The 15,347-nt window shown below is 34.6% G+C and overlaps 1 protein-coding gene across 1 annotated transcript; it reads right to left on the minus strand.

Annotated features, from left to right (window-relative positions):
• Positions 1–11,402: 11,402 nt before the first annotated feature.
• On the minus strand, positions 11,403–12,185 carry LOC131031602 (uncharacterized). The gene has a single exon (XM_057962758.1). It carries the CDS (start codon positions 12,183–12,185, stop codon positions 11,403–11,405), a length of 783 nt encoding a protein of 260 aa, XP_057818741.1.
• Between the last annotated feature and the right edge of the window lie 3,162 nt (positions 12,186–15,347).

A 15,347-nucleotide genomic window follows, 5' to 3' on the forward strand; every position in this document is an offset into this window, starting at 1 on the left:
AGGATAAGGTGACCGTTGGTGACTTTATTTTGTGTTAGACGCTGTCCTAAAAAACACGTCAACAGGTTCCTGACTACATGAGATTTCAGAGTCGCATCCTCAAGCGCTTCCAGAGTTTCTTTCTAGTGGGACATTATTGAGCATTGGATAAACAATGGCATCATCCTAATTGGAGGACATTTTGCAATTCTTCAACTTGGAGCACATTTCTGCAAATTCATATCTTCATGTCTTCAGATGATCAATTTCTGTATTTAGAGACTGTGTACCTATTTGTTCATCCATTTGAGCAATGCAGAATATGTACAGCTGCATTTTCAAAGTATCCCGGAGGTACTCATGCAGTAGTTTCTATGACTCTAATACGATCTTGTTGCAGTGTGGATTCATTTGCAGTTCTTCTTCATTGGCAATTGCATCTTTCTTCTTTAGTTTGAATAATGGTTAGGAGTTTTTCTCAATTGGGTTTTCTCCTATCTTCTTGGTAATTGGGTTTTGGAAGAACCCATATCTCGCCTATCTCTCCTTAGTTAGGCTTAAGGGGGGGTGTTAGCACAACTTAACATACAGTCCTCTCCCTGATTTACGGTTGATTTCAGTATCTCCGTAATTCTGAGTTGCTCTTGTTTAAGCTAACAAAGGAGTTCTTGTTTTTAACTCCCTCTTCATCTTCCAGTTCCATTTCATACAAATAGTTGTTGATTTCCAGAAATTTCATGCATTTCTTGCATAATTTCTGCTCATGTGATCTATATATCATTTGTAATTCATACAGATTCGTAATGGAGATGATTGAATTGCATTAATTCAGTTTTGATTTTCTTCTCTATTTTACTTGCAAGTTTGCTTCTTTCTTTTCTGCTAGATCTATTTTATTTTGCAGGGATAGCTGCAAAATTCTACAACCTCGTGGTGAAGATTTGAATCGCTCGTGAGGGAGACAAGATCCACAAAGTCTCCAACAAAATGGCATGGAACATAAAATACTTCATAACTACAAACAACAGAATTTTTCTCATCCATTTTCTCTCTATATTTAATCTGGCAGTGTACTGGTAAATCACTCAAAAGTTTCTTCACAGTGTCTTGGCCACCATCTTTGAAATACCATTTTGAGCTATTAGAATCCAAACTCACTTTTACCCAAGATGCTGAAACCTGGGGGAGAATTCGGAAAACACTTAGTCGAAATCGATTGACTTAGAAATATAGCAACCAAGAAAAGATCACAAGCCAAAAATAAAAAATCCTCATTGATTAAAGAGGAATTAAATAACTAAAACTAACCTTGTGAGTAATCCAGAGCTTGCTTTTGTCAGCTTGAACAAGATTCCAGTAATTGAGTATCATGTCATCCTTGAGAAACATAAAGCCTTCTGCATTTGAGTACTTTTCAAATATCTTTGGGAAGATTCTGCAGAAACAAAAACTTGCCCTTAGATTTTTTAGCACTACATTAAGTCTACGTTTTACCATCCACTGCACAATCTTTTCCAACTTCATATTATTAATTTCATGAGGATACAGAAGAACCAAGTAAACTGGTAGAACTCAAAGACTATATGATAACGTGAAAATTCCAGAAAGCAATGTATATTAATAGGTAGTCTAAAGTTAATTCAATGAGGAAACCGGTCACAAGAAACAGTGTTATTCAAGAATACAGATGACTATAAAACTCTCGATAACACAAAACACAAAGCAAGAGAAGCCCTATTTTAAAATATCAGTAGAAATCAAAACTAACATAGATACAATCACCACATAAATTTCTACTCTAATGAACAAATAGCAATAACATCTTTAAGACATAAAAAACAGAGAATATCACAATAAAAGTGATGTGAGGCAAAGGGCCCTTGCTCATTCCCTACATTCAGAAATACTTCAGGAGATTACTTCAAAAGGGTAACATGCCAAGAATCCTGCAGCATTTTACCATAATTGTTATAAAAATGTTCCAGAGTGTATCTCTTCCTGCATATTGTTAGCCTAACAAGATCTTCAGCAAATATAACCTCTGACTAATCCATCATGAGATCACTTCCAGGAGACATAAGACTAGCAAACTGATGCAAGGCTAAGGACCTGTGTTCATTTCCTATATGTTGCAACAATCCATCGGTCATTCAAAAAGGCATACCAACAACCACAGTCATATAACAAATGTTACATTATGCCAAAGGAAGTTCAAAAGTCATAGGACAGGCATTCATGAAGAGCCTGATGCAAGGCTAAAAACCATGCACATCTCACACATTTGGAAATAATTCATCATAAGAATTTAAAAACCATATCTGTTAAGTTATAAAAAATTTGTCTGTTCGTACTTACAAGTTAATTTGATAATTAAAGTTAAAAAAACATTAAAAATGAAGTCCGTAGTCCAATTTTTATCAAGCAGGAAACCATTTAACCTTTAAATGGTTCTTAGTCCTCAGTCATCCAACTAAAAGCCTTTCTTTGCCTTCCACCATGTCAGCTCACTGCAGTTTCTTTATATATAGATTAGATGTGCAAGACATGGCTGGCTTCTTGCATTCTAGATATGAAGGATGCAATAGAAATTCAGTTAACTGATATTGACAAAATGATTCTGCTCTTTACCTGGGAACAACTGACATCTATTATATTAATAAAAATATAGCCAATTGCTTGAGGTCCATAACATGTATAACACTACTCAAGCTTAACATAAAGCTGATATATGTAATTAGAATCCCTAAGAACAATAGAACTATCAATCTATGCACATTCATAGTGAATTCCTAAGCATATTGATCATCAACCAGTCAACATTCATTCATGATTGAGTCATCCTGCTTTCTCTCTTTGTTTTGGTCTCATATGCTATTGTGTTGTAGACTTTGATTTAAGTTTCAAACTCTCCTCAGAGTCTAGCTTGTGACCACATTTCAAACAAGTGTTTTATTCACCCTCCCACTGGCCCCCTAATATGGCATACTGCATATTTTATTCCTCCAGCGAACATTTGGGCTTAGGAATTAGGAACCAAAAAAGAGACTACAAACACAGCTGTCTTGTCTGCTGGAGAGAACAATAAAGTTATCTTTTGGTCGCTTTTAGCTTCCAGTACATATTCTTCTCCATCTTCACTGTCATTTGTACCCTCTTGCCATCATCCTACCATACCCAACGACTGTAGCTTCCAATCACTTGAAGCTAGCTTGTTAAATAAAGTGAAATTTGCTCCAGTCGACAATAATCTTCCTAAAGCTCATTTGTTAATTTATTAATGCCCCTTACACTAGTGTCATGCTTCAATCTTCACTAACAATGATATTCTTTTGACACCTCCAGTATTAAACTTCTCTTGACAATGTTCAGCCTTGTCAATTTTTATGATATATTGATTCTAAATAATCAACCGTCCCTATGCTATATATGTCTTTTTGTGTTTAGTAGCTGTTGTTTAGCACTAGCATTGTAATCAGAGTTTGTGTTGAAAGGCGACTATGAGATTATTATTCTCACACTTATGTTCTATATATGACAAAGCCATAATATCCTTGTTGCATGTATTTTAACACTGTTGTATTTATACAGGCATTTGGCAGATTAAGTTTTTGGCTAACTTTATGCACCTCGTAAGAGTATCCTAGGGAGAACTAGATCATAATCTAGCTATATATTACCACTCTCCAGTCTTACTTTTACGTGGTATCTTAGCCGCCCAGCTTGAGTTTGGCTAGAAATTTGAAGACCATCTAATAAAAGCTGATTAAATTTGACATTAAGTTCAAGATATAGAAATAAGGAAGGTGGTGCACACAGGTTGTGATTTGGCTTATGATCTAAGGAAAAATTGATGATGAAGCTTTTAGAGATTTTGCTGGCTGTCAAAAGACTGAAAGTTATTTGCAGCTTGACAGACTAAGTTCTTCATAATACATACAATAAAGGACAAAGTTATTCAATGACAACGTATGATTAGAAATTTAGGATCAACTTTTTTATTCACTCCCAAACAGATCTATCTAAAGTTAAACGTCCTAAAGGGTGCTTTTTTCAAGTTGAAAGATTTAAGTTACGCCAGTTGACAAATTTATCAACTTATGCTTCATAGTTGAAAGTGCAGAGGGGCTGGGTTAGATTTTCAATTGACCTATTTAGAATTCTTTCAACTCATCAAATTTTGAATATTGAAATAAAATTGACAAAACAGGTGACTGAGACTGATATGCTTCAAAGGGAATATAAGACTCTCATTCATTGAAAGTCTTTCTCCTAATACATCTCATTATTGTAGGCATTTGATATATTGAAAAAATTCCTAGTAATGAATTGAAACTTGGTTGCACTCTTGCGTTTTACATCAAATCGTTTTTTCCGTTTATAAGGCAACTTTACATCCTACATTCATTCTCTATGTGGACTTCCTTTCAATTTTGCCTTCACATTTGATTTTCCAATTCACGTTCTTTCCTTTTTTTCACGTATATAAACAGTAAACAGCTATACATGCACCAAGATGATTGAAGAAGATATTCAATTCTCCCACTCGTTACACATTCTCAGCTCTTGACCACTAACATCAACTTCCATTCAATATGAAACATGTTGGCTCTTATATAAGTTGCCTCAAAAATTCTCTTGTTTCTACCCCAATTCATCAAATTTCAGTTTCTAAACTTTCTTTTTGGTTGTTGGGATTGTTGGAATCATTCGCCATTGTGCCAAACACTAGAACTATCAATTCCTGATATAAACCGCCAGATTTAACCCGACCCATGGGAGGCAATTAAGCCATGTCACGAGTCTCCAAGGAGGTGATAGCACCCACTAAAGGGAGACTCGAACCCGTGACCCAAGGCTCTGATACCAATTGTTGTAATCATTTGCCATTGTGCCAAATGCTCGAACTATCAACGCCCGATACAAACGGCAGATTTAACCCAACCCACAGGAGGTGGTTAAACCATGTCACAAGTCCCCAGAAGGCGCTGACCACCAAGTCAACAGGGATCTGATCCCATTCTACATTGTTCTGCACAACCGTCCACAAAACATAGTTTTCATTTACATGTTAGCCACGAATACTAGTTTGCCTCCACTTCTGTCATGAATATCTTCCTTGTCCTCTACAGTTATGGCGTGACTGGTGACAGACAAGAATGTTCAGCATTTTAAGAGTTCTCCAAACAAAACATGCTCTCAGTTCTTACTAATGATTATGCAATTATTGCTTTGGAATCATATCTGCTAAAGAACTCTAGGCAGTAGAAAATGGCATCACAGTTTTGCTGCTTCTGGGGAATGCATGTGGTCTGTTCCAATCCAAGACAAAAAATTCTGTTCACATGCTGTTGACAGAAGGATTGTCATTTTTACAACCTAGCCCATCAATGACATTGATTTCTAAAAGATCATGAACTAAATCAGACATCTGGAAGTTTCTTACCTATTGGAAAGAGGTCAAAGTAAAAACCACTCTGTTTCAATTCTTATCTGTCAGAGCGGCTTGTTGGCTTAGCAATCATAAATAATGCGATACACCAAAATAGACATGTCCAGATCTTCATCCCAGAATAATAACATAAATACCACTGATAAGCATCCATGTACTTAGGTATTGTATAGCCTTTCATAAGACTGACCATTTCCATGTCGACAGGATTTTGCATATGACCAATCACCATTATGCAAATCATATCTTGCAACAAAATAGCCATTCTTATACAAATCATAGCTTGCAATAAACTTATCATTCAGAGGCAGATAAGCTAATAGACAAATGGCTATCCTAACTAATATAGGAACTTCTCCATCATAAGATACCTTAAATATGCAGTATCCCACACAACAGTACTTAGAACCTGCACCACATAACAATGCTTCTATTCTGATTCCTAAGTTATTGTAGATGTTACATGCCATGCATGCTTGAATGCTTTCCCTCAAATATGGTTTTGCAATTAGTAATTGACAAACACATCATCCGATGCCCAAACAGATTCTCTATCTAAAAAGACCCTCCATTTCCTTATACACTCCATGAGAGATTTTCTTTTAGCTGCTTCTCCAATGCATCAAATACAACAAAGTTGTGCATGCAAGTGTTGCTCTTCGTCCATTGGATGTAATTATAAGAAACAGTGAACTTGTTCACTGGGATTCCTTAATCCTATAGATAATTGTAACTGTATGTATCATGTCCCTGCCTTGGCAAAAGACCATATAGAGACAATATCAGTGTAGTGAATGTTCTTACCAAGGACCTTATAGATCTGTTCAACTCCCATTCAATATCCAAAAGCTATATATATACATTAAAACCTAAGAGCTCCCTCATATACTTTGGAATAATTCAAATTTCACAAATCAAATTACTGGATTCATGATCGAGCGAGCAGTCCAAATACCTCATAAAAGTCTATTTCGCCATTTATTCTTCTAGTCAAATTCCAACAAATACTACTTGTGTCCATCTCCATGTTTCATTCCTCTAACTGAAGTTAAAATATGATGGTTACCTAAGAATTTATTGTTTCTAATTGAAGCTGTTACACTTCTTGCACTTGCCCCAATAAAAAATCTATGAAATGTTTCATAGAGTGAATTCTCCAAATTCTTCACAGTACAGAACCAATGTATTGTACCATTCCTTTCATTGCAAAAAAGTTCTTTTATAAGACTCCAAATGTTCTCCACATCATAAAATCTAAAATGACTTTTAGAATCTGAAAAGAATGCCATCCAGCAAATGAGCCAAATGTTTGGTGGAAATCTATACACTTTCAACATATATCAAAGCCTGATGCGCTCATACCCTTCACTTGGAAGAATCCTAGCACTGTCAAATAACTAATAAGACATACAAATAAAAGAAAAAGCGTTCAAACTATTCAGGTGTTTTCATATGACTATGATAGATTGCTGGGACGCTTTAAGACATGTTGATCTGTGCCCTTCTTCATTCTCAGCTCATGATTCCCCTGAACAACCTCAATCTTTATGCAAAAAAATCTGACCCTCAATTTCTTACAAAGTTAGCCCTCTCTCCTTGATAAGCACTGTATAAGACTCAGGGTTCTGTTGCAAGTCCACACTTATTAGGTGCTTGATGGGATTCTATACAAATATAGCTGTGCTCTAATTGATCTCCGGGACATTATTTCCTAGATCATTTACACAAACACAACTAATTTCTTATCAAGTTAGTTATATTTTCTTGATCGCAAGCTGATAAGACTCTGCGCTTTATGAAATGGAAAACTACATACAACTCAAAATACTTCAATATCATGATTCAATACATTGTTTAGTGATTGACCTAGATGCAACGGCAGTAGGCCAGTGAATGATGTCATGAAATTCCTGTGCATTATTCTAAATTTACAAGGTGGGCAAGGCCTCTTCCTACTTCCGATAATGCATTCAGTTTTGTGTTGAAGTTGCTTGCCTCTAAAAAGGTTTGGCCAATCATTTTAAAATCACATAACCATCACAATGTTAATCATGATTTTATTATTTCGTGAACGATCCCATCAATTATTACAATGTTCCACCAATCTCAATCAGATTTCTCAGATTTAAGAATTAAGAAATTGGTTATGTTGGATATCAACTTTATTTTAAGTCCACAAGGTTTGTAATCATATATTCAATGAAAACAATGTGGGTTCTTAGAAGCCTTTCCCATCAATGCCCTCTGGTTTGATCACAGCAGCTGAAGATTTACAATTTCTGCTTAGTAAATGGTCAATTCCTAATATCAAAAGATCAAATTGTTTAATTTGAAATATAAGTGAAACTGATGGAATCGCAGTAAAAGAAGCAAATACTAGTATTAGGAGAACGGGAAAAATTAATAAGAATAGAGTTGGGTTTCAGAGAATATTAATCAGCCATGGGTTGCCTGAAGCTACAGCATTTCTTTTGGCTGGCCCCTAAAGGGAAAACTCAAATTTGAAGGATTAATGTTAAATGGGCAAGTTGGAACCTCCAAGTTGCCTCCTCTGTAGATAAAATGGTGAATCCAGTAATCTCATTTTTCTTCACCATTCTTTTTCTACTAAACTTCAGTCTTGGGTGATGAGCAAATGGGGACTACCATGGGATCTGCCAGAGAAACTTGCAGTTTTATTAAATAACTGGACCTATAATTGCAAAAACAAAGGGCTAAATAATTATTGTAAGTCCTCCCTTCTATTCTTGTTTGGAATATACGGCTGGAGAGGAACCAAAGGGTATTTAAGGATAATATTTTTCCTGTAGAACTGGCGTGGGGCAAATGAAATCCTTAATTGTAGACTTAGGGAGCATATTTTCAAAGGAGAACTGGAAAATTGTGATTAGGTGGCAATATTAGTTTAAAAGGTAAGCCCGTGGCTGAGATTTGTTGTTGGTCTCCTCCTTCGGATAAATTTGTGAATTTGTACTTGCAGCAAAATGTAATCCAAGAGTTGGTGATGGGGGATGTGATTTTAGAGACAGCAGCGGCAACCGATACTTATTTTGGCTTCAAACTTAAGCCAAGACACTAATAATGGAGTAGTAATTTTCACCTTAACAAAGTGATCAATAAGGGTTAGGAAAAGGTGGAAGCTGAAGGTGATTCCAAGGTAAAAATAGATATGGTGATCAAGAATCAAGGAAATTCCTGGATCCTTGGTAACGTGCTTGAGAAAATCAAATCAATGGAAAGTTTTTTGACAAGCTAAAATTTTGTCATATTTAGTGATCAAGGAATTCAGTGGCAGATCGGGCAGCCAATGAAGGGGTCAGCTTAAGAAAAAAATCAAGGGCTAAGTCGATGTTATGGTTGTCTGATTTCCCTGCCAAAACAGTCTCTTTAATGCCAGAGAATCTGAGAAAGTATAATGATAGTTTTGGCCCAATAAGGGACTTTGTTCACTGAAGAAGGTTCAAATGGATCAAACATTAATCTCAAACCAATTGGAGCAGTCTGTGTGTAGACTAAAGAAGAAAATTTAAAGCCTGATTTTAGGGCTGTTGGGATTTATAGTCACAGAACTGAAAAAATATTCAAAATAGTGTGGTTTGCCAAGAATGAAAAAGCACTTTAAGAAAGTACATCCAAAATTAAAATTCTCAGTATCTCCTTCCATATATTCAAGGCACTTTACAGAAGCAACTTCCTAGAGCTTAACTACAGTAACTCACATTGTCAACTTGCCTTAATCCCCAAGCCTTAACGGTTGAATCTCAAATTTGCAAGTCATGTATGAGTTCCTTGCAATAAGATATTTGAAATTTCCAGACATGGCAAGCTGTGTGAAAAGTATATTTGGTGTCATAAGTTAGGATTTAGCTAGGCTGTATTTTGTTAGTTTCTACTCAGTTCAGACTATGTTTGCTAGGATGTAACCTCTGCATGCAATCAATTGATTCAGTCTTGGGAAAGTTGGAAAAGCAGAGTTATATTTATACCAATAGTGAAGTTGTCCTAAAGCATTTATAACAGTTGCATTTCATGAATATTCTCGAGGCTTAATATACCTGTTTGGTTGTTACCATTGCAATAAGCTTTGCTATCACTCTTGCATGTTTTAATTCTGTTGATGACACTGGTGTCTGCTGGTGAGAGGTTTCGAGCCTGTATTGAGAGATACTTTTGGTAAGTTGATGTAAAGTTATATTTTTTCGTCAGCAAAAAATGCATGCAAGTTCATAGTGCATTCTAATTCTGCACTGCAATATTGTGTTTCACAGAGTGTAATTTGAAACATTGATGCATAAATCAAATACACAGTTTTTCTCAAAAGCTGTTTACATAATCTAACGAACTTAAAATCTTATGTTCATCAGTCCATGGTTATGGATAAAGTGTAATATAACATATATGTATTACCTTAGTTTAGCAGAATTGCATGGATATTTTCTTTCCACTATCACATACATGTTGGATCCAAGCCAGAAAGGCATGCAGATGCCTGATATGTGGTCAACATATACCCAGAGAATTCTTCTGCCAAATTATCGTGATAGTGAGCAGTTGTCAGTTGTCTTACTCCCCTGGATCATGTCAATCCCAATGCCATTTCAGGGCAGAGTAGACCCTGACCTCTAAAAGCCCTATGCTCAAGCTCAAACAAATGTGAGGACAAAAGCATACACATAAAAGTTATGGTAGCAGATAATAGTGCCTGCAAATTGATGCTCTGATCAACAAAATGATTAATGAGCAGGAACATAACATAGAGAAGCTGAATTTCATGACAATACAAGACCCCTGTAATGAGATGTACTGGCCTGTGCCCAAATAACAGAAAGCAATAATAGCAACAAGATTTCTCAAAAATCGCTTAAATAGTGGTTAATAGGAAGAGGATTTCCTTTGATACCCACTTCTCTTATTGTTTTATAGACGAAAGCTAAAGTGTGAGATTTGGATCAGAGGGCAAAAAAACTACTGTTTAATTTAAAAATCTGACCGAATTGAAGCATAGGGAAGAACATTGAACAACAGAACAACTATGAAAACACAGCCCCATTAGATTGGCGGATACTCACCTTCCAAAAACCCAGTTTGGAGGCAACACTCACTTAGCTGAAAGCAAAATCCAGAATGTTCCAAAACCGTGAACAAATCCTCGAAAATGTAGAAGCAGAAATAAGGCATTCGACATGTAAAACATTAAAAATCTCTTTTCGTCAGTGATTTGATTTTTTCTAAAAATTTCCTTAAAACCCAACCATAGCTTATATCGTTTCATGGGTTGCAAAGGAATAAATAAATTGCGATGGCTACGATGAAAACATTACCTTATATAAGGTAGGGACTAAAAAGTAATCGTATGGGAATTTGAAAACCGCACTTACCCAATCTCAGATTCCCATACGACACCACTCTTTTGCTTGTATGAAAGCTAATTAAATTTTTAAAATAGAAATGGATCTTCTATTATAGTTTACATAAGATAATTTGTTTTTTTTACATAAGATAATTTGTTTTTTTTTTTACAAATGGCTTATAATATATGGGGACTACTCTACTGGGTATTCCATGAAGGAGGTACCTGCTGTATTAATAAAAATGAAACCCTAGCGCTAATGATAAATTCACATTTCCATTCATAAAAGCCAAATCATAAATTCACATTTTCATCCTAATCATTAATCATAAATTGTCATTTCCATTCATAAAGCAGTTATCATTAAATCACTCAATACGCTGCAGTGAAGCTTGCGATTCGAGAGGAAAGAATAATGACAGTCTTATATTTGTCAATTGAATGACATAGTCTTATATTTGTCAATTTTTGGAGGCAAATAGTAAACGAAATGCTCTCTATATACAATTATGACATCAATACATATCAAATAACTAAACCTAGCAAAATTGTCGCTCCCTGCTACCAGATTGATAGCAAAATTGCTGGGGCATGAATGAATTTGAATAAAAAAATATCATATATCTAAAGAAATCCACCCGAAGTTAGTTCTTCACTGATATCAGGGAATATCATTTCTGGCAAAGAGTCCATCTGACCGACAGCATCATGGCCATAATTTTTATCCCTCTCCCTCTCCATTTCGAGAAAAGAATCATTCCAACAAGGAATCTGGGAAAATACATCTCCATCTTCCAAGGAGTTGAGAGATTCATCTTTTGCCTCTTGTTGACTCAGACTGGCAAGAACAGAGTCCATCTGACCGACAACATCATGGCCGTAATTTTTATCGCTCTCCCTCTCCATTTCGAGAAAAGAATCATTCCAACAAGGAATCTGCGAAAATACATCTCCATCTTCCAAGGAGTAGAGAGATTCATCTTTTGCCTGACTCAGACTGGCAAGAACAAGTCCATCTGACCGGCCATAATTTGTATCCCGCTCCCTCTCCATTTCGAGAAAAGAATCATTCCAACAAGGAATCTTCGAAAATACATTTGCATCTTCCAAGGAGCTCAGAGATTCATCTTTTGCTTCTTGTTGACTCAGACTGGCAAGAACAGAAGATGCACACTCATTGTCCTTGTTTGCAAGAACAGAACATGCTCCACCATAAGGTAAATTCGTGGAATCCTCCGCAAATTTGAAGACATTCCCTTCGAACTCAATTTGAACAGCGACCTGGCAACCGCCTAATATGGAAAGCTGAGACGCTTTCTTGAATAGCCCACCCTTCCTGATTTGGAGGGTCTTCAATCGTTTGGCTTTGTCACTTATGTACTTTACCTCCAGCTTTCTTCTGCCCATGATATTTACCTACAATTTCTTATGTATGAGTTGCCAAACTATTTCTCCACCGAATTGATGTCTGACAATTCAACTTCAATGATTTGGGGATGTGGCCTCCAAGCTTATTGAAAGCCGGCCCAGAGATTGTGGTAACTCCCTAACCAGTTTATTCGTTGCAAACAAAAGTTCACCAAAACACTTCGTTGCAAGGCAAAAATCAACAAAGCATGCTCTCAGAGTTTGCTATGACTTCACCCAACACAGGAAACTCATACAATTAAAAGTACTGTAGATGTTGCTTTCTAATTTGCTCTTTATACACAATTGCCTTTAAAAAAAAAAAAACAGTCTGGTTATCTTGCTTCACACGCAAGACAACCGTGGGAATCCAAATCCAAATACACCCGTTGCCAACTGAAAATCCAAGTTGTCAAACACACCTTCCTGCCAAAAAAGCAACGGTCTTGCGATCTGAAAATTCAAACTGCCAAACACAAAAGATCTTCGACCACCATGGGAATGTTAACTTACAACAACGCCGTTTTTTTCCATCTTTCTTCTTTGAAATTCAAATTGTTTTTTCCATCTTTCTTCTCTAAAATTCAAATTGTAAAACACAAAAGGATGCTCCACTTCTGGTGTTTGAGACGTTTTATTGAATAAATTTTGTTTTATTATCTTTTGAGCGATTGAATGTTTCCTAGCCTTCATTTTTCGGTCTCATTTTCCCGTCGGGCTTTGGTTTTATTGGCCTTAGTCTGCATCGTTACTGAGTGAAAACCCTAAGCTCTTCTTCCTCCTAATTTATTTATTTATCCATAAATATCTTTATGGAGTTTATTGAGAATAATATTCTATTTATTCATACTTGTATGTCTACTATTTTAATTATATTCAATCAAAAGAGATATTCTATTTATTCATACATGTATGTCTATTATTTTAATTATATTCAACTAATTTGTTTTCTAAGATTATGATCTAATATTGATGGAATATTTTTATTCTTCTCTAATATTTTTAGCTTTAATATAATTTTAAATGTGTTCAATAGATTTCTAGATTATTCTTTTTAAATTAAGGTTAGTTTTGAAACACACCACCCTAGCATGTAATATAAAGGTTTAATGTTCAAATTCATAATCATATAAAATATTTGATTTGGATCAATTCACACTCATCAATTTGAAATAGGGCAATGAAAGACTAGATATAGAGATTGGATTTAGATTCTATGGATTATGATAATGAATGCAAGCTAGTATTAAAAAAAGAAAAAAAAAGTGAAACAATCAAAATTTGCATATGAAGGAGCACTTTGGATGTTGGGAGTAACATACTCCAAATAAAGAGGGATGGACAATGAAAGAAAATAAAAAAGTAAAACAAAATCAGTTTTATTCCTCTTAGAGGATCTTAGATCTCATGTCAAAATCGAAATATTTAATTTATATTGTATTTTTTCATCTTTTTATGAACATGCACTCAACTAAATATGGAATTATTTGCTACACACAATGAAGTTTGCAAATTGAACCATCTACCATTTTAGTATATCATAAAGACATGGTATGTATAGAAATTTTGGCTTGCTATCATTATAATTGCAAGATTTGTTTGTACTTACACTACATTTTATCATCTCGTAGCTTTTTCCTTTTTAGTTTTATAGGTCCATCATCCTTGCCTTTGATCCTAGGTAGTGGTTAGTTAATGTGAGGAAAGAGTTTCAAAGATCAAGTAAATTTGGAAAGAGTTTGATCATTATCATGAAAATTTGTTTCAAAGATCTTGCATACTTAAATGTTTTTGTTAGGTTTATGTTATTTATATTCAGTATTGTTGGCTTTGAATATAATCATAATTAATGGAAATATACATGGTTCTCTCAAATTTAATATTGTATTTCAATATCTTTTAGTCAAATTTACTTTCAAATTTATTAAATGAGATGAACTCCAAATTATGGTCACAGAGATAAATTTATTCATCTAAGTTTGATACTTCAAATTTGAAAATTAGATATTCCAACCTCATTTTTTCATTCACCTTTGGTTTTATTGGCTTCGACTTTACACCACTATTACTCATTCATTCTCCTAATTTATGATAAATATGTTTTGGGAGTTTACTGAATCAAGAAGGTAATATTCTATTTATTCAAACTTGTATGTGTATTAATTTAATTATAGGGAATTAAGGTTGAGGACATGTATTAAAGCATGGATCAAGGGTATGTGAACCTAAAGTATGCAATTCAAATTTAAAGGTCTAGGGTTCAAATCCATAACCATATAAATGATTTGAATGTTTAGCATGGTTCTATAGAAAACTTAAAATTTTATTTTATTGATCTTCTAATATATTTATGTTTGTACCTATAACCTTGATTTATATTTTTGTGCTAGTTGTCATTTTAGGAAACCGCTAACCTTTTGTAATCAATGATCATGCATATCTCTACCATTTATCAACTATATTATGCTATGGTTTAGATCTACACTTACAAACCTAATTGGTGCTCATATGAAACTTAATTCTTTTACCCACATAAATGAACTAATAGAATTTTGTATTTTTAATTTATTTTCATTGATCATTTGATATATGAATTTGAGCTTCAAGATTTGTGATATTTCTAAGTACCCTTAGGGAGTTTATTGCATCAAGAGGGTCATGTTCTATTCACTCAAACTTGTATGTGTACTAATTTAATTATAGTGAACTATGGTTGAGGACATCAATCAAGTGTGTAATATGCTTCTAAGGATAATGATCTAGCATTGATGTAATATTTTCACCTTTAAGAATAAAATTTCATATGTGCTTAATAGATTCTTGGATGATTTACTTCAAATTAGGGTTAACCTTTAAATATAGCACCCTATCGTGTAGTTTAAACTAAATTATTCTTTAGTCAACACATATAAAAGTATTTAACAAAGGGAAACATAAAACTAAGCTATAAAATTCATATTTAAAGGTTTTAGATTCAAATTCATGACCATATAAATGATCTGGATCAATTCACACCCATGAAGCTAAATTAGGTGATGAAAGACTAGAATCGGGTTTTGGATTTAGATTCTATAGATAAATGATAATGAGTAGAAAGCTAGCATAAAATTCCATTACAACTTCTGCACAAAAAATCTTATCATATTATAATGGTGCAAATTT

This window comes from Cryptomeria japonica, chromosome 2 (assembly GCF_030272615.1).
Source record: "Cryptomeria japonica chromosome 2, Sugi_1.0, whole genome shotgun sequence".
Classification (NCBI taxonomy): Eukaryota; Viridiplantae; Streptophyta; class Pinopsida; order Cupressales; family Cupressaceae; genus Cryptomeria; species Cryptomeria japonica.

Excerpts from the sequence above, each read along its gene's own strand:
- LOC131031602 (XM_057962758.1), bottom strand. The coding sequence starts at position 12,185 with ATGGGCAGAAGAAAGCTGGAGGTAAAGTACATAAGTGACAAAGCCAAA.